The sequence below is a fragment of the Balaenoptera ricei genome, chromosome 8 (assembly GCF_028023285.1).
Source record: "Balaenoptera ricei isolate mBalRic1 chromosome 8, mBalRic1.hap2, whole genome shotgun sequence".
Taxonomy (NCBI): Eukaryota; Metazoa; Chordata; class Mammalia; order Artiodactyla; family Balaenopteridae; genus Balaenoptera; species Balaenoptera ricei.
In genome coordinates, this window is record NC_082646.1 from 3,845,573 (window position 1) to 3,870,690 (window position 25,118).

At 40.9% G+C, this 25,118-nt stretch overlaps 2 protein-coding genes and 1 long non-coding RNA gene across 11 annotated transcripts in view; 2 read left to right on the top strand and 1 right to left on the bottom strand.

Moving 5' to 3' along the window:
* The window catches only part of LOC132370277 (uncharacterized), a 67,952-nt gene extending 62,305 nt beyond the window's left edge, over positions 1–5,647 (bottom strand). The window contains exons 1-2 of one of the 5 annotated variants that reach the window (XR_009504533.1): positions 5,383–5,647; positions 3,537–3,700 (exon numbers count right to left, since the gene is read on the bottom strand). This is a non-coding gene — a long non-coding RNA (uncharacterized LOC132370277). The remainder of the gene's footprint in view (positions 1–3,536; positions 3,701–5,382) is intronic. The other 4 variants (XR_009504530.1, XR_009504531.1, XR_009504532.1 and 1 more) reach the window with 4 other exon arrangements.
* The window catches only part of ZBTB44 (zinc finger and BTB domain containing 44), a 71,156-nt gene continuing 51,111 nt past the window's right edge, over positions 5,074–25,118 (top strand). For 4 of the 5 annotated variants that reach the window (XM_059930025.1, XM_059930026.1, XM_059930027.1 and 1 more), the window contains exon 1: positions 5,555–5,642. The gene's annotated coding sequence lies outside the window, so the exon portion shown is untranslated. Of the gene's footprint in view, positions 5,643–25,118 lie in introns of all 5 variants that reach the window. The other variant, XM_059930029.1, reaches the window with a different exon arrangement.
* LOC132369544 (large ribosomal subunit protein eL33-like) lies at positions 17,138–17,614 on the top strand. The gene has a single exon (XM_059929224.1). The coding sequence runs from the start codon at positions 17,244–17,246 to the stop codon at positions 17,574–17,576; it is 333 nt and encodes a 110-aa protein (XP_059785207.1). The 5' UTR covers positions 17,138–17,243; the 3' UTR covers positions 17,577–17,614.

Sequence of the window (25,118 nt, forward strand, 5' to 3'; positions counted from 1 at the left end):
TACCTATTACGGGCTAGACACTGTGCTAGGCTCTGGGATTAAAGTGGTGAATGATAAGAGGGAACTACAGTGGTAATTAGAAGAGTGTTGGAGAAATGCAGGGAGCTCTAAGAATCTATACAATGGGATCTAACACAGTCAGGGGACACAGGGGAGGAGGCCTTGAATGAGTGGTTGTCGAAAAGAGAGCTGAATTCCATTTATATGAAACGTCCAGAATGGGCAAATCTGTAGAAGCAGAAAGTATACAGATTAGTGGTTGCCTAGGGCTGAGGAGTTGGGGAGGAAGGGAGAGTGACTGCTAATGGTAAGAGTTTCTTCTTGGGGTTACGAGAATGTTCAAAAATTGACTTGTGGGGCTTCCCTGGTGGCGCAGTGGTTGAGAATCCGCCTGCCAATGCAGGGGACACGGGTTCGAGCCCTGGTCTGGGAAGATCCCACATGCCGCGGAGCAACTTGGCCCGTGAGCCACAACTACTGAGCCTGCGCGTCTGGAGCCTGTGCTCCGCAACAAGAGAGGCCGCGATAGTGAGAGGCCCGCGCACCGCGATGAAGAGTGGCCCCCGCTCGCCACAACTGGAGAAAGCCCTCACGCAGAAACGAAGACCCAACACAGCCAAAAATAAATATAAATAAATAAATAAATTTTTAAAAAAAATTGACTGTGGTGATGACTGCACAACTCTGCATATACTAGAAAACACTGAACTGTAACACTTTAAATGGGTGCATTGTATGGTATGTGAATTATATCTCATAGTGTTCATGTATATTGTTAAAAAAACAAAACTCAACTCAGTAAATTTGAGGATCTAATTCAGCTTATTCGATTCCTGAATCAGGTAGCATCCTATCTAGGAATGAGGAGTGTGCTCTGAGGGGCTGTACAAAATGGAAGGTTTTATAGGAAGAAGCGGGGGCGGGGGGGCAAGGGATGTTTAATGAAAGAATAGAAAGGATTATTTTTAGGCCAGGACACCTTCTTCTGTGGGGGGAAGTGACAGCAAGGGTTTCATCATGCAGACTGCATCTTCTTCCTGGGGCGGGATGGGGTGGGGAATGGAGAGGGTCCATGTGACAGATTATTATTGCTGACCAGAAACTTCCAAACTGGCTGATTAAGATTACATTCCCGGTAAAGGTCGAAACTGCAATTAGGTCAGGTATTAAATCTAGGTTTGGTACCATGGGCTTTAGGAAAAGTGACGCCATTTGGGCTTGGGGTTTTTCTCTTTATTTTATTATTATTATTATTATGTTAATTATTTATTTTTGGCTGTGTTGGGTCTTCCTTGCTGCGCGCGGGCTTTCTCTAGTTGCAGGGAGCGGGGGCTACTCTTCCTTGCGGTGCGTGGGTTTCTTCACTGCAGTGGCTTCTCTTGTTGCAGAGCACGGGCTCCAGGCTCATGGGCTTCAGTAGTTGTGGCACACGGGCTCAGTTGTGGCTCGTGGGCTCTAGAGTGCAGGCTCAGTAGTTGTGGCGCACGGGCTTAGTTGTTCTGTAGCATATGGGATCTTCCCAAACAAGGGCTGGAACCCGTGTCCCCTGCATTGGCAGGCGGATTCTTAACCACTGAACCACCGGGAAGCCCTGGTTTTTCTCTTTAAATACATATATTATGCAGAAGAGATGTGTCGATTGAGAGGAATTAGCTAAGGAACAATGTATACATATACAGAGGGAGTAATGTGTGCACTGGAGGAAAGAGTGTGGCATTTTAGATGTGAAAAAAAAATCTGCATGTGGCATGTTCCTTGAAAGAGTATAATGAGAGTTGAAGCTGAAGCTATGTATTGAACAGGCCCACATTTGTAGCTGTGAAAGCCATGGTAAAAGTTTGAGATTTTATCCTAAAAACAATAGGAAGCCATTGTTGTGTGATAAGATCACTATGCATTATAACTCCAGCTACCATGCAGAGAGTGAAGAGAAGGGTGGGGCGGGGGGTGGGGGTATATTCGGGAAACCAGGTAAGTGGTGTTACAGTTCTCCGGGTACAAGGTATCGGTTGGTGTCTTAAGATTGTTAACGCAAGTTCGTGTGCCCGATGCACAGTGAGGCCAAACAAACTGAAACATCGGGGCCATGCAAGGAGATGAGGAGGCTCACGCCCTAAAAAGCCCTGAGCTCCCCGAAGGTCGGCAAGGGACTTTTAAAAGCCAGGGTGGCAGGGGGAGCCTCAGGGTATGTGACCAGCTTATCAGCTTATCAATTCTCTGATTGTCTGATGCTGAGGCAGCAGGGTGGTGTCACAGGGGTTAACTTTATCAGTCCTTAGGCTCCAGGAGGCCTGGGGCTATGCGCTCAAGGTTAACATCTTCCATTTGTTGGAGAGGGGGGTTTTTTACATCTGCAAAACAACTCAGGAAATGTGCATCAAATCCACTACTATCTAGGTACTTCGGAGAGGAGCTAAAGCAGAGGACCTGGGGGAAGGCCTGTCCTGGGAAGGCGCCACGGGGTCCTGCTTGGTTACAAGATTACGATGGTGGTCGTAGGAATGGATGAATTCAGCAGGACCTGCTGATGGGTTGGAAGTGAGATGTGGCAGAGGAGTGAAGTAGCCAAGCTGACGTGCTAACCGTATGGAGGATGAAATGGGAATACGAGAAGAGGTGCAAGTTTCAGGGTCGGGGGGCAAGACGAATTTGTTAATATAGTTGGAATGATCTAACAGGGGAGCAAGGGTGCTTTGTGCAGCACTGAGTTCTCCTCTATTGGAATTATCCGAGTTGGACTAGAGATCTTTCAGTTAAGTGTCCAGTGTTCTTGCTCTGAAATAAGTTATGGACTAAGTAACTAAGTTCCCATTCAGCCCTCATGGTCTACCACACGCAAGTGCCATTTCTGCCAGAATCCGGTCCCCCAAACAGCTCAGGGCTGAAATAAAACCCTCTTCGCCTGAAATTTGAATTCCTCAGAATCACCTACACCAGGTTAATAATTAAAGGTTCCTCATACTGTCTCCGTTTGTTTGTTTCACCTGTGTGCAGGATTCTGGTTTCATAAAATCCTCCCAGCAGTATTATTTAATCTAGTGTGGAATAAAGGTGTATATATCCCACCAACCCAAGGGCAAGTCTCTACTAGCCCAGGAGAAGGTGGGAGGCTGCAGATGCCACAGAAAGTGACCCTGCCCAAAGCCAAAACAGAGGAGAGGACTCCTACAAAGTTAATCTTTGTATATTTTCTCACACCCTCTCCAACCATCTAGCCCTGGGCCCTCAGGGTCCCACAGCCATTGGGTGGTTAACTGATCCTCCAGTCCCAGGGAGGGGGTGGGGTGAGAGAATGATAACTTTTAAATATAAAATGAAAAACAGAAAAGTACAAAAAGGGAGGAAACGGAGAAGAGACAAGAGAGTAACACAAGAAGAGCTGTATTTTGTGCCAGGGCTGCCACCTCAGTCCCCTGGGAAGCAATAAGGACTTGCCTAGAGGTCCCTTATCGACTCTCCGATTAAATGCCCTAGGAGAGGTCTGCGGGATTTGTTTGACTGCTTTATTCCCACCCTGATCCTTCTCCAGGTATTACCTTGTGCACCTGCTCTCACACACACCAGGCCCTTCCTGAGACTTGCTCTGTCGCTGCCGTTCCCCTCCCAGGGTAAGCATTCCGCCTTCTTTTTCTTCTCCTTCTTCAAATCTCAGCACAAAACTTTCTGGGCCTCATTCGCATCTTCCTGACTTTCCTCATCTCTGAAATGGGAATAATAAAAATGATGGTGGGAATAACAGCAAAACCTACGTATGACGATTGCTGTGAGGATTAAACATTATATATACTTGAAAATCTGTTGGAAACTGCAGAAGACTATACAATTTGACGTTGCTTTTTAATGGCCTTTATTTCTCACGTAGATTTCGGTGGCTAGAAAGAGGAGGTGCTAGGGTGCTGGGGTGCTTGTCTCTCAGTGAGATCAATGCAAGACGTTGCCAAGTGTTTCAGAAGAAAACGCCACTCTACTTCAGACGGGGTGCCGGCCCACTTTGCACAAAGCCCTTTGGAGAAGTTTTTCGGTGCAAAAGCTGAAGGCGTGGGAAAACACAGCATGCAGCTGCGGAGCCCCCGGGTCGCTGCAGGCCGCACCCCCTCGGCCCCCGCGCGGCCGGCCGGCTAGCCTGGGGCGCGCTCCTGCCAGCCGCCCAGGGCGCCCCTCCGGGCCGCCGGGCCGGGGACGCTAAGGCTTGGGGTCCCAGGAGTTTTAACACTTGATGCGATTTTGCAGTTGACCGAGAACTCTCAAGCCCCCCGCATACTCCCTCGCCGGAAAGCCAGGTTACTGGCGGTGGAACCAAATGAGACTCCTGGTGTGGAAGGAACAGGCATATTTGGGGAGCGGCTCTAGGTGCCCCCCGTGTTGGGGGAATGAGATGGATTTCTCCAGTCATTTCAGAACCGCACCTCCCGCCGGGTGGCCCAGGGAAATTCTAGAACAATCCTCGGGCGCCGAGAGGACGCCCCGGGCTGCAGAGGCCGCAGGGAGCCGGGCACCGGCCGGGCTTGGCTGCCTGCGGAAAGGCGGGCGCGGGAGCCGGCGGCGCACGGCATCCTCACCTGTCCGGGGCCGCCTCTCCGCAGGCCTCAGTTTCCGCGTGTGAGAAATGGGCTGACTACCAGCTCACCCTCTCACCGAGAGAAAGCGTCTGGGGTGTTCCGGTTCAGCGCCGCTACAGAAACCACTCGAGAAAACAGGAGTTTGTTTCGCTTTTAGCTCAAAGAAGGAAAAAAAAAAATGCAAGAAGCGTGCACCGTGCGCAGAAATGCTTGTCAAGGTTAGCGAGAAGCCGGCTGAGCGGACGGGTAGAGGAAGGGCGAATTGGTCAGGGCCTAGGCGGCCTGTGAAGGTAACTCTACACGTGTTCACGAAGGCACGAAGATGCACGGCCCCTGTCAAAACCCCCGGGTGCGTCAGGAGACCGAGCTCAAGCGACGGCGACCGGGAGCGGCCCCCTCTGCGCCTGCGCAGTACCCGCGTTTTCACCCCCGCCCGGAGCTCGCGCCCCGCCCCCGAGCTCGCTCCGCCCCGCCCACTTGCCCTCCCCATCCCCAGCCCGGCCGCCCGCGCAGAGCATTCTGGGACACAAACAAAGTGCCCCCAAACAGGCTGGAGTGAGCGGAGCGGCAACCGCGGCGGCGCCGGCCCGCACGCGCGCGGCGGCGGCTCCCTCCCAACCTCCCCCTCCCCTCCCCTCACTCCCCTTCCCCTTCCCCACCCCGCCCCGCCGGGAAAACGCGAGCCGTCGCCGCGCTCCCCAAACCGCCGCCTGCCCTCGGCCAACCGCCCCCAACGGCCGCCCGCGCGCGGCTCGCCGGGCCCCCTCGCTCCTCCCCTCAGGCCCCCGGAGCGCTCCCCTCCCGCCGCCTCGCACTCTCCCACCTCGCAGGCACGCCGCTGCTCGGGGCCGCCATGCCCCTGCCGCAGGCTGTCCACGGGCCTAGGCGCGGCGGCCCGAGATAGGGTCTCCTCCGCCTCCCGGGGGAGGAGAGAGGGAGCGGGCCGCGCGCTCCGCCCCCTCCCCCCGGGCTGCCGCCGCCACCGCCGCCACCACCCCTTCGCCGCCTCAGCCTGGCGGGGAGGAGGAGGAGGAGGAGGAGGAGGAGCAGCAGGCCTCCGGGCCCTGGCACCGCCGCCCGCAGGTAACGGGGAGGGGAGGGCAGGGCCGGCCCCTCTTCGCCGCCCGCGCCCTCGGGCGCGCCCTCCGAAGGGCTGACGCCGCGCGTCCCCCATCTGGGCGCTGGACGGAAGGGAACGCCTGGTCTCGTCTCCCCCTCCGCGCCGGGAGACACCCCGCAGGGTCCCCTCAATGGCATCTAAGCCTTCGGGAAGGAGACTGGCCTTGGGTCCCGCCGTCCAGGAGAAATTGCCCCGATCTCCCAGGACGCCCCGCATCCGCACGCGCGTGTGCCCAGCACCCTAACCCCGAGGAGGCGGGGTGTTAGCGTCTCACCTGGTCGAGCCTGCAGCGCGAGACCCACTGTTCCCTCCTCTCCCCTGCTGCTTTTTTTCTCTGGTACTGGGAAGAAAAGGTTGGCACTTACTTAAAAAACAAAAAATGAAAAAAACCCTTTTCTTCTTCGCTATCTGGGGATCAGTCTGCGTCTAGTCATTTTCTGCTGGCCTAACCAGAAAAGGGTTACCTGCGAGTGAAATGACGAGTACATTAGAACTGATGAAAGGAAGCATGCTTGTGAGTTGTATGAAGGTTAACCAGAATTTAGAGTAAAGCCCAGTAAGTCTGCTTTATTGGGACTGACTTATAGAAATGAAGGCCAGAACTTACATTTTTTTAGACGTATAAGTAGATTTTCTGTTGGTTGGGAAGACATTCTCTTTAACTTCCACTTATTTTCTTACTGTTTTATTCGGATAAGCGGCTAATACCAAAAGCAGACTTCACAATTTGATAGATACCAATAGTTTGGATAGGTAGATTTTTTTTGCCTAGAGGGTTTCGGTCGGAATTACTGCATTTAAAAAAATATTATGTAAATCTTCATTTATACAGTTACTTATCCCCATTACTTCACTTTCACTGCCAATGGGTATTTAATTTTACCTAATGTAGCTTCCTAATCATGGAATGTGGCAATAATGAAAGAAATGTTTTCCTTTAGTCTTGTATTTTAGGATGATTGCATTAATTATGAAAATCAGATTTACTTATTGTGTGCAGCACTGCTAGGCATTTTACATATCTGATGTGATTTTATTCTCAGAACAACCTAATGACTTAAGATATTATTACTTGAGTTTTACAGATGAGACAAACTCAAGTGATATCAAGTAACTTGCTTTAGGCCACACAACTAGTTAGTGATAGAGGTGAGATTTGTATCCAGATATAATTCCAGCGTAGGTGTGTTTTCTACCATTCCTCTCAGTACGGGTACGCTTTTTTTAAACTTAATTATGAAAAATGTCAGTCTCTTTGAAATTGAGGGGAAAATGCAGTGAACACCCCAGTACCTACATTCAGTGATTGACATTTTTGCCATTTCCCCCCTCTCCTCCCTTTCTGTGTGTCTCAGTATGTAATCATTTGAAAGTAAATTGCAAACCCCACAACACTCCAGTACTTCAGCATGGTTTCCTAAAACTAAGGACATTCTAACCCCAGTATCATTATCAACACCTTTCTAAATTAACAATCCATATGCAAATTTCCTTAGCATGCCAAGGTCTCTTTTGGGAAATCTACCCCTGCCCCCAGCCTTGCATTTGTTGATTACGCCTCTAGTCCTTTTTTTAAAAGATGGGTACCCATCTTTTTTTATTCTGACAATTAACCAAACCACTTGCTTTATAGAATGCTCCCACTTCTGGGTTTGTCTGTTTCCTAATGGTGTCATTTAATTTATTCCTCTATCCCCCTGAATTTCCTGTTACTGGAAGTTAGGTCTAAAGAAAAGCTTGAGTAGCTTAAGGAAAACTTTATTTGGCAAGAATATTTAATAGATGATGCTGTGTACTTCATGTTACGCCATTTAGGAGGTATTTAACGTCAGATTGCCACACTGTTAAGGATACTAAATGTGACCACTTGATCAAAGTGGTGACTACCAGATCTGTTATAAAGATGTGGTTTCCCTGTTTGTCATTTGTACGTGATCTTGGAGTAATACCTTGACACCAAGCAAATACCTGTTTCTGCCTACCCTTTGCTCAGTGATTTTAGCACCCATTGATGACTCTTGCTTAAGTCAGTTATTTTATTGGAGATTTTCTGTCAGGAAGATTTCCTTCATTAACTCAGTGAACTAAACTTCCTCCTAAAAATGCTAATGTCCTCTCTCCAGTTATCAGTATTCAGAGTAAAGAGCTGGGGCGATAGTCACCCCCAATGGTGGCAAATAAGGGTGTTTTTTTTTCTTTTTTATGGGGATAACTGTAACTGAGCAGGACCCCATGGGGCCTTCCCAGGACAGGCCTTCCCCCAGATCCTCTGCTTTGCTCCTCTCTGAAGTACCTAGATAATAGTGTTTGATGCACATTTCCTGAGTTGTTTTGCAGATGTAAACCTACCCCCCTCCAACAAATGGAAGACGTTAACTACTTGGCGACCTTGAGCACAGAGCCCCAGGCCTCCTGTTGCCTAAGGACTGATAACGTTAACCCCTGTGGCACCACCCTGCTGCCTCACCATCAGACAGTCCGGAGAATTGTGCACAAGCTGATCACATACCTCGCGACCCCCCTCCCTCACCTGGCTTTTAAAAGTACTCAGCCGAAACCCTTCGGGGAGCTCGGGCTTATTAGGGCCTGAGCCACCTCATCTCCTCGCGTGGCCCTGCAGTAAACCTTTCTCTGCTCCAAACTCCGACGTTTCAGTTTGTTTGGCCTCACTGTGTGTCAGGCGCATGAACTTGCATTAACAGTTTCACTATGGACTCATGGGTTTTAATTTATTCTTTTTTTTTTTTTGATAACCATTACAGTCGTTTTTCTTCTTGATGGTCTAACTGTCCCAAATTTGGACAGTAGGAACCTTTTCAAGCTGTCTCCTGTGTCTTTTTAATGCTGGGAGTGCTTTCTGGCACGGGATATCCCAGGCTTGCCTTGTTACTTTCCTTGTTCCAGATCTGGAATGGGCTGTTAATCTAAGGAGTCTTGGTTCTTTTTAGTGAGAAATGGTGTATAGAAACCAAGATCTGGATGTTTGGCATATTCATTGCTGCTGGAGTGTCACTATTTCTAGGCCCTTTCAGAGGGGAGAGCTAAAAATGGTTTTTTGCTTGTGAATCAAGTTCATAGTGATATATCCAGTTCAGATTTAACATAGCAAATTTTTCTTTAACTTCTTTGATTCTATATTGGTCTCTTTTGTCTTAAACAAAAATCTTGGTTCCTAATAAAATTAACATACTTGCCTTATCCCACTATGTATACTTAAAATCATTTCAAAATTATACCAATATCATTACTAACAATAAACTGAATAAAGTTTAAGATTTCTTTGCATTTATTTTTGTCCTTAGAATATATTACATGAAGGCTGTATAATCAGAGTACTTACTGTGTTCAGAAGTCACTTGAAGTACTTTTCTCGGGTTACACTGCCAATTTGATATGGTTCATTGGTTTCATTTTTTATCTTAAGGTTTTCTTTTTTAAACTTTTTTTTTTTCCGAAAGAAACAACTTTTTATTGAAGTGTAGTTGATTTACAATGTTGTGTTAGTTTTAGGTGTACAGCAAAGTGATTCAGATATACATATTCTTTTTCAAATTCTTTTCCTTTATAAGTTATTACAAGATACTGAATATAGTTCCCTGTGCCATACAATAGGTCCTTGTTTATTTTATATTTAGTAATGTGTATCTGTTAATCCCAAACCCCTAATTTTTCACCCCCCATTCCCCCTTTGGTAACCTTTGGTTAACCTTTGGTAAGTTTGTTTTCTTTGTGTCTGTTTCTATTTTGTAAATAAGTTCATTTGTATCACTTTTTTAGATTCCACATATAAGCGATATCATGTGATATTTGTCTTTGTCTGACTTACTTCACTTAGTATGATAATCTCTAGGTGCATATATGTTGCTGCAAATGGCATTGTTTTTTATGGCTGAGTAATATTCCAGTGTGTGGAGGGGTGTGTGTGTGTGTGTGTGTTTGTATACACACATACTACATCTCTTTATCCATTCATCTGTCAGTAGACATGTAGGTTGCTTCCATGTCCTGGCTATTGTAAACAGTGCTGCAGTGAACGTTGTGGTACATGACTCTTTTTGAATTATGGTTTTCTCGGGGTATATGCCCAGGAGTGGGATTGCAGGATCATATGGTAGCTCTATTTTTAGTTTTTTAGGGAACCTCCATACTGTTCTCCACAGTGGCTGCACTAGTTTATGTTCCCACCAACAGTGTAAAAGGGGGCTCCCTTTTTAAATTTTATGTTTGAGTATATTAAATATATACAAGGTTCAAAAGTCAAAATAATATTTTAAAAGTATGCTTAAAGAAGACTCACCCAAATTAGTTTTTAAGATGAAGTGTTCTTTAACTTCCTCAACCCTTTTAATATCTAATCTCATAAATCTTGACTGCAGTAGGCAAAGTATGTTACTTATGTGGAGCAATCTAGGAGTACTTTTAAATTTTGCAATTCGATTCCGATTCCTCTGGCAAAGAGAAAACACTAATCTTTAGAGGTGAGCAGAGAAGTAGATTTCAAGCTTGTTTTTGCAAGCTTTACTTTGAAAATCATATCTTTATTGTTCGGTCAATTTTTTTTTTTTTTTTTTCCTTTCGACTGCAGGTTTGTGGGATCTTAGTTCCCTGACCCTGGGCCCTGGCATTGAAAGCCCGGAAACCTAATCACTAGGCCACCGGGGAATTCCGAAAACCATGTCTTTAAAGGGGCATGTAGTTGGTAGAGTTTTATGAATCCATCTACTTATATGTCACACAGCAAAACTGACATACATATGCTATCTGCAAATATTAAAGGTATTTGGATATATGATCAGTGAGGATAGCACTTTTTTTTTCCACTGGGCAAAATTTGATAGAAATTATAATTATGCCTTCAAATGAGAATATAAAAGGGAGCAATCAGTGGTTGTCTAAAATAAGCAGAATACAATTACGCAGTTTATAAGCTGCCTATCACCCAGGAAAAGTTGTGCCCACGGTGTGTTTCTCTCTGTGTACACCATCACTGCTTTTGGTAATAGAGCAAACATCTCTTTCCTTCAGGAAATGGAGTGGGAAAATGAGGAATACATATGCTTTGGTCCCATTTGCTTTCATTCTGTCTTTAATCTTGGTAAAATATACTATCCAAGATTAGAACACATAGGGTGATGAAAAAATGCCACAAAGTGTAGCATAGGTATATACACTTACGTAGCAGCTAGAGCTTATTGTGGTAGACTGAGTGGGCTAATACAGTGATGATAATTGCCAACATTTGTTGAGCCCTTTTAAAAAGGTAGCACTGTGCTAGACATTTCATGCATCATCTCATTCACATCTCAGATTAACCCTTTGTTATTGCTGCTGGTATCTGCAAATAAGGAAACTGATATCCAGGTTTCAAACTCAAGTCTGTCTTCAGTGTTTCACTTAACTACTTTGCTGCACCTTACAACTAAATATATGTCATAAAATTGGATATATTTTCACTCAGCATGAATCAAATTAAAGGAAGTACATGACTGACAGTCCTATAGCAGCACTGAAGATTGCATCTAAAATTTTCCTAATAAAATGTTGGAGGTTTTAATTTTTTTTTAAATTTTTATTTATTTACTTATTTATTTGGTTGTGTTGGGTCTTCGTTGCTGCACATGGGCTTTCTCTAGTTGCATCGAGCGGGGGCTACTCTCCGTTGCGGTGCGCGGGCTTCTCATTGCAGTGGTTTCTCTTGTTGCGGAGCTCGGGCTTTAGGCGCGCAGGCTTCAGTAGTTGTAGCACATGGGCTCAGCAGTTGTGGCTCCTGGGGTCTAGAGTGCAGGCTCAGTAGTTGTGGTGCATGGGCTTAGTTGCTCCGCGGCATATGGGATCTTCCAGGACCAGGGATCGAACCCGTGTCCCCTGCATTGGCAGACTGATTCTTAACCACTGCACCACCAGGGAAGTCCCCAGTGTTGGAGATTTTAAACTTTAAGTCTTCCTAGCCTTGTAAAGGATAAAACTCTCTTGTTATTGAAAATGGTCAAGAATCAAAGACTGTTGTAAAGGGGTTTCCTTCATTAGTTGGGGGAGCCTAATTAATTTGGCTTCTTCCAACTGTAGTTTTTTAATATCTTTATTATATATATTGAATGTGTGTGTGTGTGTGTGTGTGTGTGTGTGTATATTTTTTTTTTTTTTTTTTCCCCCTCCGTGGTTTCCTGGTATTCTGTAGACTATTAAGCATGTCTTTATATAAGGTATAATGGGATGTTTTTACTTTAAATGCAACCGCATTCATGACTGAGACAGTTTACCCTGTACCTCAGACTGATTGCTTGAAATTTATCTCCTGTTAAGCTGAAAGCCACATTAGTTTTCCTTTGTTCTTTGTATCAGAAATACTTCACCCAATTTTAGACAGTGAGCTGGAAATCTCTGGATTCTTAGTCACAGGATCTAAAATAAAATAGTGATTGCATATGTGTCTTTAAAAATATAAAGATACATTAAATTTATATTACACTCTTGCTTGAAGGGCACATTGAATATTACATTAATTTCTTCACTAACATTATTAGGGGCAAAGGTGACCTTAGCCAGCACATTTTTACATAACTGATCATGGAGTACATCACTGGCTTATATCATTGTGGTATTTCACATTGATAATTCTGTCTTATAAGAGTGAAAGTTGATGGATGAAACTTATTAATGTCTCAGTTTTCTAGGAGAACATCTTCTTTGTCTCCATATTGAATGTTCTTCCATTTTAATAATTGTATAGCTTTACAAAAACTTAAAAATTACAAATGTTTGATACTCCAAGAATTTGTAATTTCAGTACTCTGTATTGTTATTCTTCTATAGGTATTCAATGGTATATATATGTATTTTTTTTTAATGTTGATAAAATTTGCTGTTTACTTGATAATTTTTGATGCATTCAGCATAACTATTGTACAAACATCTTTGGGTACCATATAACCAAGACTTTGAATCTTTGGAATCAGGATTTTGTGGAACTGCTACCCTCGGGCTTCTGAAATGACTTTATTTTTATTTTTTTTAATATTTATATATTTATTTATTTGGCTGCGCCGGGTCTTAGTTGCGGCATATGGGATCTAGTTCCCTCACCAGGGATCGAACCCAGGCCCCCTGCATTGGAGCGCCGAGTCTTAACCACTGGACCATCAGGGAAGTCCCCTGAAATGACTTTAGATAATTCCTTTTAAAAATGATTTTCTCTTAATTCAGATCTTAACCTAAGTATCTGATCTTCACCTACTGTTAGCAAGCAAGCCTATTCAGAACTACCCTCTATTAAATGTTAATTTTATTCACTTTGATAAAATTAGTAAATTCTTTGGTCCAAACAAAGAAAATAAAATGTAAGAGTTTTCAGGGACTCGAGGCATACTTACTTTGCTTCCATTTCGTTTTTCTCTTTTACTGGTGTGTTTACTAGCATGTGTGTGTGTGCTTTCTCCCATTTTTACCTTTTTCTCCTTTTTTACATTTTGACTATCTGGGTTTTACTTTTTCCTTTGCTTTTGCTTTTCTTTCCTTTTGCTTTGGATCACCCAACATTGTTCATTTCCTTTTTGTGGCTTTCCATTACTCCATGAGGACAGTTTCTTTTATCTGTGGTGCCTTTTACGTGCCATATGAAACTATACCCTACTTCTGTGAGAATTGTTTCTATTTACAGGAATCACTGCCTCTGTTTTTGGCCCATCTGGTATGTTTCTTCCTCTTTTCTTCCTACTTCCTTCAACTAGGTTCACTTAGCTTTACTTTGAGAGGCAGTTCAGTGTAACGCATCACTGAGCATACCGCCTAGGTTCAGATCTTGACTCTAGTGTTTACTAATTGTATGGCCATGGGCTGGTTCCTTAACTTCTCTGTGCTTCATTTTCCTTGGGTAAGTGGAGATACCAAGTGATAACCTATCTCAAAAGGTTGTGTGAAAATTAAATTATTTAATATGTAAAAAATACCTAGAATAATGCTTGGTACATATTGAGTACTATGTAAGTATTAACTAATGATTATTACTGCTTTTTTAAAAAAAATGGTTCAAAGCCATTGATTATTCTTTAACAGTTCCTTGAGATATACATAACTCAAAAGCCATAGATTATTGACACTAGAAATTTGTGGTCTCCAATTTCAGTGGGGCCTTCAGTGCCACCTAGCCATCCTTTTTTTCTCTTCCACACATTTTTTGCATATTTCATTTTCCTCAAAATTCTACTTTATGTCCTCTCTTGTCAGCAGTCTAACCTCTACCTATAACTTCAGAGAGAAGTAAAAGCCAAAGCTATCAAAAAAGAACTCCCACTACTTCTTCTCACCACCCACCTATAAGCCTAACTGTAACTACACCCCTTCCTTTCCTTTTTTCTTACACTGGGTCTCATTCTGTTTAAGGCTAATTCTTACACTCAAGCACTGAATCCAGTTTCTTTCTATTTATCCAGGGATCTTACACTATCTGTTATCACCTGTTTTCTATATCTTTTCCTTCTCTGATTCTTTTCCACCAATACTCAAAACATTCTCTGTATATTTTACCACAATTTAGAAAAGCTTATCTGGGGGAAAAAACATGCTGTAGTTTCTCCCATTCTATAAAAATACCGGTATCCTCCCTCAAGCCCTTATTTCCCTCCAGCTAACCCCCTTGCCCTATCTTTAGAGCCAAACTTCTTTAGATTGAATTGTCTACTCAAAATTTTCACTTCCTCATTTCTATATAGTCTTTATCTTTATTGCAATCTAGCATCTAACTCTACTGCCTCTCCATTATGTGCTGTTTTAAGGTCACCAGTGACTCCTTGCAGATAAAGTGAATAGACTTTATATCTTATTTGACCTATCAGCATCATTTGACACTGTCAACCACTCCTCCTTGAAGTGCTCTATGCCCTTCATTTCTGGAGCATTCTACCATCCTGGTTGTAACAGGGAAGAACAAACTCTGACACCATGTTGGATCTGTTTCTTTTACTTTGACCTTTGCTTTCCATTGTTTTTGTTCTGTCTGTAGCTATAGGCATACATAATGGCCTGCCCCTCCGCCTGAATGTTAAACTGAAGTGCCTTTGTTTAGCTCACGGGGAAACAATGACCTGCCCACCTGTGTGTGAATGGCTGCAGAAAAGAAGAAATTAACACATCCCCTCCCTGGGACTGGCCAGAACCAGGAGATATTTTGCAAGACTTACGGGCTTTTTACTTTACTTCCTCACCTCTTCCACCTCTCTGTGCTGTAAAAGAAACTAGCATCCCCATCCCGATAAGATGGTACTCTAGGCCGCTAATGCGCCATCTTTTTGGACTCCCAGCTTTCCAAATAAAGTCACTCTTCCTTGCCTCAACACCTCGTCTCCTGACTTATTCGCCTGTCATGTGGCAAGCAGAGTGAGCTTGGGCTCGGTAACATGGTCATTCTATATATCACTTGCCCAGGTTTTCCTTCTGCTGCCCCGTCACCCTTTTTTTCCCACCTCTTTTTCCCTTGGTCAGTCTAGCTAAAGACTTATCAATTTTGCTTGTCTCTTCAGAGAACCAAGTTTTGGCTTTAATTTTTTCTGTGATTTTTCTATTTTCTGTTTAATTTATGTCTGAGCTTTATTTCCTTCTATTTTTTTAGGGTTTGTCTTGCTCATTTTCTAGCTTCTTAAGGTAGAAACCTAGGCCATTGATTTTTTTTTTTTTAATTGTAGTGAAATACAGGTAAAAAATTTACCAACTTAACCATTTTTAAGTGCGCTGTTCAGTGGCATAAAGTACATTCACATTATTATGCAACTATCACCACCATCTATCTTCAGAACTGCTTTCATCTGCAGAACTGTAATATAATTCTGTACTCATTAAACAGTAACTCCCTATTCCCCTCTCCCCCCAGCCCCTGGCAACCACCTTCTACTTTCTATCTATGAATTTGACTGCTCTAGGGACCTCATATAATTGAAATCCAACAACGTTTGTCATTTTGTGACTGGCTTGTTTCACTTAGCATTATGTCCTCAAGGTTCATCCATATCATAGCACATATCAGAATTTCCTTCCTTTTTAAGGCTAAATAATATTCCATTGTACATATATACCACATTTTGTTTATTCATTTATCTATCGATAGACGTTTAGCTATTGTGAATAATGCTCCTGTGAACATTCATGTACAGGTATATGCTCATGTCTGTGCTTTCAGTTCTTTTGGTTATATACCCAGAAGTAGAGTTGCTGGATCATATGGTAATTCTATGTTTAATTTTTTGAGTAACTGCCATACTGTTTTCCATAGTGTCTACGCTTACATTCCCACCAACAGTGCACAAGGGCTCCATTTCTCCACATCCTTGTCAACACTTGTTATTTTCTGTTATTTTGTTTTTTATAGTAGTCATCGTAATGAATGTGAGATGGTAGAGTGTGAGGTGGTAGGCCACTGATTTTTAGACCTTCTCTAATATATATATTTAAAGCTATAAATTTTACTTTAAGCACTACTTTAGCTACATTGTACAAATGTTGATAATGTATTTTCAGTATTTTACTCAGTTAAAAATACTTTGCAGTTTCTCTTGTTGATTCCTTCATCACTATGGGTTATTTAGAAGTGTGTTATATTTAAAATACATGAAATTTTCTTGATAACTCATTGACTTCTAATTTTTTAATTGTGATTAGAGAACATAGTCCGTGTGCATTCATTCCTTTAAAAATTATTAAGAAGATTTGTCTTATGGCCCAGCATATGGTCTGTCTAGCTGAACATACCTTGTTGCACTTGAAAAGACTGTGTACCAGTGACCTTTATGATATTAAAGATGGCCGACTCTAGCCTTCCTTTACTTGCTGTTTGCATGGTGTATCTTCTAAAATACCTCTGTCTTTTTATTTAAAGTAGGTTCCCTGTAACAAACGTGTAGTTGGGCTTGCTTTTTTAATCCTACTTTCTCTGCCTTTTAAATTGAAATGTTTATTAGTCCATTAAAATTTAATGTAGTTACATTTTACATTATTTTGAAAAGCAGGTGTGTATTAGTTTGCTAGGGCTGCTGTAACCACAAACTGGATGGCATGAAGAGAAACTTTTGTCTCAGTTCTGGAGGGTAGAAGTCTGAAATCATGGTGTTGGCAGGGTTGGTTCCTTCTAAGGGAAGGAACTTATGAGGGAAGGCTCTCTTCTTGGCCTCTCTCCTTGCTTTTACTAGTGCCTTGCCTTGTGGCAGCATAATTTCAATCTTAACATGGCATTCTCCCTTTGTGCATCTGTCTTTGAATTTCACTTTATATAAGAACATCCTGATTACCTCAGTTTAATTTGATTGCTTTTTAAAGAGCATGTTTCCAAGTAAGGTAACATTCTCAGGTACTGGGGATTAGGATTTCAGCCTATCTTTTGGGGGACACGCTTCAATTCATAAGACGCATATAGATGATATGCTGGTGCGGCTCCGAGGCTTTACCAGCTCATGATTTCTATGGATTCCAGCAACAGGGAGGACAGGATGGAGGAGATATGGGACTGATGGTGCTGGTCCCCTGACCTCCGAGAATGGGTGCTCCGGCCTGCTGGGAACAGGACTTCTAAAACGACAAATATGTCTGGGAGGCTGTGGTCCAAGGCCATTTTTGCTGGCTATAAGCGGGGTCTACGGAACCAGAGGGCGCACACAGCTCTCCTGAAAATTGAAGGTGTATATGCTCGAGATGAAACTGAATTCTATCTAGGCAAGAGATGTGCTTACGTGTACAAAGCAAAGAACAACACAGTAACTCCTGGTGGAAAACCTAACAAAACCAGAGTAATCTGGGGAAAGATAACTCGTGCTCATGGAAACAGTGGCATGGTTCGTGCCAAATTCCGAAGCAACCTTCCTGCTAAGGCCATTGGACACAGAATCCGTGTGATGCTGTACCCTTCAAGGATTTAAACTTATTGAAAAGTAAATAAATAAAAGTGTGGATTTGTTCCCTTGTTAAAAAAAAAAAAAAAAAGACGCATATAAGGTTGGCAACAGTGCAAAAGCGTATTAGGTAAAGCCACTATACTTGTGTACATATTTTAAAGCATACATAGTAGGACCCATGAGTACATGGTAGGAACACTTAAAACACTCTTTAGAGAAACACAGAGCTCTTTAAATGCTAACTGACTAAAACGGACTTGAATTTGGTTTGCTTATGTAAGGATCCAAGAGACTGAATAAGATATACCCTTTCTTCAAGCTTTCTTTCTGGTAAAACGATTTGAGGTTAATAGCTGATATCCCTTAAGTACTGTGATTGAATTCTTGTAAATGGCAACTGATGGGATGGGGAGAGAGAGGGGACTGTGAATTTGAGTTTTCAGTCAGACAGACCTTTCTTCAAATCCTGGTTTTATTACTTATAGGAATATGGACAAGTTAATTTAACCTTCTGTTTCCTCCTTTATAACTGGATCTTAAAAATTCTTTTCCCAGAATTGTGTGACCAGAGTGTGATAAAGACACTTGGTAGGAGTTACTCAATGTATATTAACTTATTTTCCCTGGATATAGAAACTGATAGTCAGCATGACTCTGTGGTTACCAGCAATGAGAAGAAATTCTAATAGTTTAATGTCACTGGTTTAATTGATTTATTGTTTAACTCCAAGTAAATCTCATTCTTCTTCTCAAAGCTCTGAACTTGAAAGAACTTCTTCGTGTAGTAAAATGATTAAAACCTTTACTTGATTAAAAAGTGGCTAGTTATAAAAGTTAAATGACTTTTTTTTTTAATAACTCAGATACAGTAATTCATTTGGAATTATTCCTGAAAACTCAGTAAAGTCTTAAGGAAGACCCTTGGGGATTAAACGGTTGTCAGATAAATAGCACATGCACTTTTATTAGTGTTCATGTTCTCAAATATGAGTACTCATATGAATCCATTCTGAAAAGTGTGATTCCTTTCATGGAAAAATGTAGATATTTGTTTTTGCTTAGATTGACAACATAGTGACAGGTTTTCTTAGAACAAAATTTAAAATATGAGATGCTGTCATATTTGTCCAAAAAACTTGATTCTAAAGGAAATAATAGTGGAAAACATCTTATTTTAACAATAACTTCCTGGAGAAGGAAGTAAGTGAGTTGTAATTTTCACTACTTCACTCAGATTTCTGTGTAATTTTAGCATGAAGTTTTTTCTTCCATTCTTAAACCATCTATACTGACAAATTTTCTATAAAACGTTTGCATGTTGTATATGTTAAACTCCTTAAAAAATATTTATTTCAGGTATTTTGCCTCAAGTTTTATTTTGTTGTCCATCATTTATAATTATACTTTTATTAATAATGTGAATGAACATAAAAGAATATGCTTATTCCAAAAGTAAGCACCGTAAGTCACAAACATTTATTCAACTTTTTAAAAATGCCCTGTGTTAGGCAGTTAAAGAATAGACACAGGCTCAACCTTTTCCCTCAAATAGCATATAAATCTGTAGGAAAGCAAAATCTGTAGGCAGCTAATTGATCACCTATTATACATAAAATACTGATTAAAAGAGCAGTGATCGTTTGTGACCATAAAGGGATGCCTAGTTGAGAACCACTGCACTATAATAAGGAACGTTACTGATAAGAGTATAGCACATGTAAATGGTGTGGAGACAGAAATGATTTAGAAACTCTGCTGGTGTGTCTACACGAAGACTTGTGCACAAATGTTCATAGCAGCTTTATTTGTAATAGCCCCAAACTGGAAACAACTCAAGAGTTTGTCCTCTGTTAAATGATAACCAGACTGTGGTACATCCACACAATGGAATAATACTCAGCAATAAAAAGGAACAAAAATTCTTGAGCCTAACAACATGGATGAATCTCAAAATAATTATATCCAGTGAAAGAAGCCAGATGAATAAGAAAATATATACTGCCTGATTCCATTTATGTTAAAATTCTAGAAAATGCAACTAGTCTAAAATGAAAAGCAAATTCATGGTTGGGGGGTTAGGGGGGCTGGAGGGAGAGATTGTGAAGAGGCACAAAGAAAATTATAGGAGTCATGGAAATGTTCCTTATCTTGATATCTGTGTGAAAAGTGACCTAATTGTATGCTGTAAATATGTTTGGTTTATTTTACATCAGTTATACTTCAAGCATTTATAAAATGATTTTTAAAGAACATGGGTATAATTGATTCTAAAAATATACTGGAATTATCCTTGGAGAGACAGGGCATATACCTGGTAAACCTAAATTGGTATTATATCAAATACCTAAACTGGTATCATATCAAATTCCAGATCAGTGGTCAAGACAGAAAATGCTACCGGAGTTCAGTGGAGGGAAAGGCAGCATAGTTTAATAATAAAATGAGGAGAGGATTAAAGTCAGAGTACTTGATTTTGAGGCCCTATTAGGCCACTTACTTTTTCTGATCTTTATTTTCTGTGATCTTTGAAGAATTTCCTAATCTACTTCATAAGATTTTTAAGATCCAAAGAAAATATATTTAAAAATACACTGTAATCTGAAAAGTGGCATGCAAATGGAAGGTATTGCTGATATCCAGAGTAGAAGGAAGAACAAAATAGAGTAGTATTTGACCTGTTGAGAGCAATAAGGGAATTCCAAAATGAGACCAGAGGTGGGGAAGTGGAAATATGTATAGTATGTTCAGAGAATGAGTCAAAGATCAGTTTGACTGGAGCAAAGAGTTCGTGTTGGAGAGCAAGGAAGAAAAGATAACTAAAGCATCTAAAAGCACAATAGAGCAGAGAGAATATGAGATATATAGTGAGAAAGACTAGCATCAGGATGTAAATTGCTGTTTAATTGCCTTATGGCTTTGGATAAGTCATTTATCCTCTGAGCTTCAGTTTCTTCATCACTATAATGGGAGGATAATAGTCTGCCTTATCTTGAGTATTTTATGTATTGAAATCAATTGATGTCTAATGATACATATATGAACATGCTGAAAAGAACTTAGTGCTGTTCAGAGTTGTGCAACGTGATAGCTAAGGCATGAGGTAATAATTGCTGTACTAAAATGATGGGATTTTAGACAATGTGAACAATGGTGGAGGATTAACTCAAGATTGGTGAGACTAAAGGCAAGGAGACCAATCAGGATGTTAAGTAGCCCAAGGTAGTGTGGCTAATGGAGAAAAGAAAGGGTGGATTTGAGATACGTCTTAGTGACCAAGTCTGTGTTAGGGGAAAAGTGAAAGATAGAAGTTGTATTAGTTTCCTGTGGCTCTTGTAATAAATGATCATGAACTGGATGGCTTAAAACAACAAATTTATTCTCTCACAGTTCTGGAGGCCAGAAGTTCAAAATCGGTATCACTGGGTTGAAATCACAATGTTGGCAGGTACCCGCTTCCTCCAAAGGCTCTGGTGGGGTGGGGAATCCATTCCGTACCTCTGCTGGTTTCTGGTGGCTGTGTGGGCATTCTGTGCCTTGCAGCCGCATCACTCCAATTTCTGCCTGTCTTCCCATCACCTTCTCTGATATTGGTGTCCAGTCTTCTAACCCCTCTCTTAGAACAATGCTAAAGATTGTATGTAGGAGCCACCTGGATATCCAGAGAAGTCTTCCTATTTTGGCATACTTAATCACACCTGCAAAGTCTGCCATAAAAGTACCATTTGCAAATTCCAGGGAGTAGTTCATGGACGTATTTTGAGGAGTGACCTTTTTTAGTCTACCACAGAAGTCAAAGATGACTCCTAGGTTTTTCACTTTTTGGAATGTGGTATCATTGGCCAGAGAACTTCAAGAGGAAGAGAACATTTGTGAGAAGTGATGATTGAATTCATTTGGACCTGTTGAAGTACCTATGGGACATCTGTATATGGATATTCATTTTGTGTGTATCAGAAAACTTTGAATCGAGTGACTTAAACACTAAGAACATTTCACTATTTCAAACAAAAACAAAACAAATGCTAGAGTAAGACAGCTTCAGAGTTAGTTACTCAGCAATTCAGTGATATCATCAAGGGCCTCAACTCTCAACTTTTTGCTTTGCCATCTTAAGGTAGCTCTCCTTATGGTTCCAAGGTGACCCCTTACAGTTCTAAGCCTTAAGTCCAGAGATGAAAACACCTAACCGGCTTGTTTTGTGTGCCTTTTTTTTTTTTTTTAATCAGCAAGGAGACCTAACCCTAACCCCTGAATCTCCCCAGCAAGCTCTATTCCTCTTAGCCAGATAAACATTTTAACGTTTTCTTGACTAACTTTTACCTAAATAGATCTATTATGTCTATGTTGCAGTTGGTCCTTTATGATTATCTTGACTGACAAGTGGATTTTACTACTCTTTGATGTGCAAATTTGAATATACAAAACCATCTTTCTCTGGCTTGGCTCAGATATTTGAACAGCAGTCTATTCACCTTGCTGAGCTTTTTCGAAATTCTTGTCTACAAATATCTAACCATCTCCTGATTTAACATTAAATGTTAAGGCAGTGGTTACTGTGGTGTGGGAACTCTCCTGAGATCCCCAGAAGCTTTTAGAGGGTACACGAGGTCAAAACAATTTCATAATAGTGTTAAAATATTGTTTGTCATTTTCATTCTTATTCTCATGGTGTACAGTGGAGTTTTCAAGAGGCTACTTGAAGTGGGATATCACAACAGACTGAATGCAGATGCAGATAGGAGGATTCCACTGATAAAATAATAAACCAGACTTGAAGAGATTTGCAAAAATCCATGCCACTCTTGCTTCTCTTTTGTTCTGAGAAAGTGTAGGTTTTTGAAAAATATGTTGTGCTAACAGGTAATGGGCTTATTATTTTTAACGAATGAAGTTTTTGCATTTCTAAGTTTCAATGTATAATATGGTAATATTAGTAAATATAGTTCACATAAATAGAAGTTCTTTGGAATTCTCAGTAAATTTTAAGAGTGTGAAGGCGTCCTGAGACTAAAGAGTTTGAAATCTTGCCATATAGTGTTGATGCTACTCTAAACACATACTCAAAAGTTTTTCCATTTTACTAGTTTTCCTTGTCTCCCTAGCTGATGATTATCAATTATCTCATAGATATGGCATCTTTATGTATTGCAGGATTTGTTGTGCGTACTTCAGAATCATTCATACTGCTCAGTGATTTATTCCATTCATGGGGAGGGGCAGCATCCTTTCTCACTGTTTATTAAAATGTTTAACTCTGAGTTTTGTTTCCACCATAATCACATACTTCTCTTTATTAAGTTTAACGGTTTTTGTGTTTATTGACCATGATGGATTTAATAGTATTCATAACTACCTCAAAACTAAGCACAGAGAGATAAACTAATGAAGACTAGAGCAAAGATTTAAATGACCATGCAAAACCATTATTATTGTCTCTTGGTAGTGAGTATAGTTAACACTCTTGCTCTGGAGAATGACTTTGAATTATCAATAAACATTTATAAGTTGGGGAGTATCTGTAATTTTTCTGAATTTGCCTATGAAGGGAGAGTAGCTAAGGGAAGATTTCCAGGTTTTGACAGGAGATGGTGAATCAAAAATGAGTACTAGATTTTAAGCTCTGGGTGACTGGATAATTGAAAGCATCTATCATTAATAGTTAGAAGTCCTGTTGTGGAGTATCAGTTGAGGAGAAAGAATTTGAGTTCAGTTTCAGACAGTGAATTTGAAGAATGGCAAACACATTCAGATGGAATTGTCTAGCACTCTAGCTCATCATAAAAAGTCCAGAATTGGAGTTCAGGAAGGATGCTGGGGTTAGAGATTTGAGATTAATTCAGCCAAAGGTGAGAGAATCAGACCTATCAATAAGGATACTTCATCTATTACTGAGTGCTGTATCACGTTCTTGTGTGTATACTATGTGCTAGGCACGGGGTGCTTCCCATGTACTCATTTAACCTCATTTAACCCCTGCCACATTTAACTTGTTTAAGGGCATCCAGTCAGTTCAGTGATATAGTCATGATTAAGATCCAGGTTTGTAGAGAAAGATAAATACTGTATGATATCGCTTATATGTGGAATCTTAAAAAAAAAATACAACAAACTAATGAATATAACACAAAAGAAGCAGACTCACAGATATAGAGAACAAATTAGTGGTTACCAGTTGCGGGGGCAATATAGGGGTGGGGGAGTGAGAGGTACAAACTATTGGGTGTAAGATAGGCTCAAGGATGTATTATACACCATGGGAAGTATAGCCAATATTTTGTGGTAACTGTAAATGGAAAGTGACCTTTACAACTGTATAAAATTTTTTTTTTAATTAAAAAAAAAAAAACAGGAGTTCCCTGGCTGTCCCTGGTTAGGACTTGGAACTTCCACTGCAGGGGGCATATGTTCCATCCCTGGTGGTCAGGGAACTAAGATCCTGCAAGCTGCATGGCGCAGCCAAAACAAAAAACAAAAAAACAGAAACAGACTCACAGACATAGAAAACAAACTTCTGGTTACCAAAGGGGAGAGGTGGAAGAACAAATTAGAAGTATGAGATTAACAGATACAAACTACTATACATAAAACAGATAAGCAACAAGGATTTACTGTGTAGCACAGGGAATTATACCCAATATCTTGTAAGAACCTACAATGGAATGTAGTCTGCAGAAAAACCTTAATCACTGTGCTGTATCCTTGAGACTAACAAAAATATTGTAAATTAACTATGCTTGAATAATAAACAGGTTATAAAACAACAACAGCAACAAAGATCCAGGTTTGTCTGAACTAAAAAGCAATTGCTCTTCCTACTATATAAGCTGTCTCTAGGCACCATTAATATATTAATTGATAATTGAGTATAGTGAAATAAATAATGCTTAGTTATACATGAGGTGGAGAAATCTGTTGTTGGATTTGGGCAATATGAAAAGACTTTAATTCTTTTAATTAATGCATTGTACTGTGTCAAAAGACTCAATGTATTTATCCTTATAGCAATTTTCTATAGTTCAAAGGGGTGTGGATACTAAGAGTATCTATCTATGGCATATCTAGAATTTAAAACTAATAGGAATTAAGGAGTTATGATGTAAGATATATATTGCTCATTGGGGAGATTTGAGGTAGTAAGTTTCTAAGAAAATTCAAATTAATAGGTTTTTTTAAGACTTTATTGTAGATTTCTGTATAGATTGAAGAGTTGTAACTATAAGCATGTATTTTTCTGGGACATTCAGATAATGACAATAGGCTAATGTTTGGTATTTTCACAGTCACCTTTTCCTCTTTAGATTGTTTTGTAGCAAAGACTACAACTAAAACTCAGCTTTTAAAATTCTGGCCCAACACCAATTTTTTTCTTTATTTCAAACATCATTTTGTTATAGAATTTGCCTAACTAAATCATTTGTTTGAAAATTTAGAAAGGTATTTACTTGAATGTGTCATAACCTTTTCCCATCGCAAGCTGTCTCCAATTGTTTCCTATATGGAAACAATTATTCTTATACTATTATCAAATCAGTGGAAAGAATACTTGTAATTTAGGAATACTGGCTC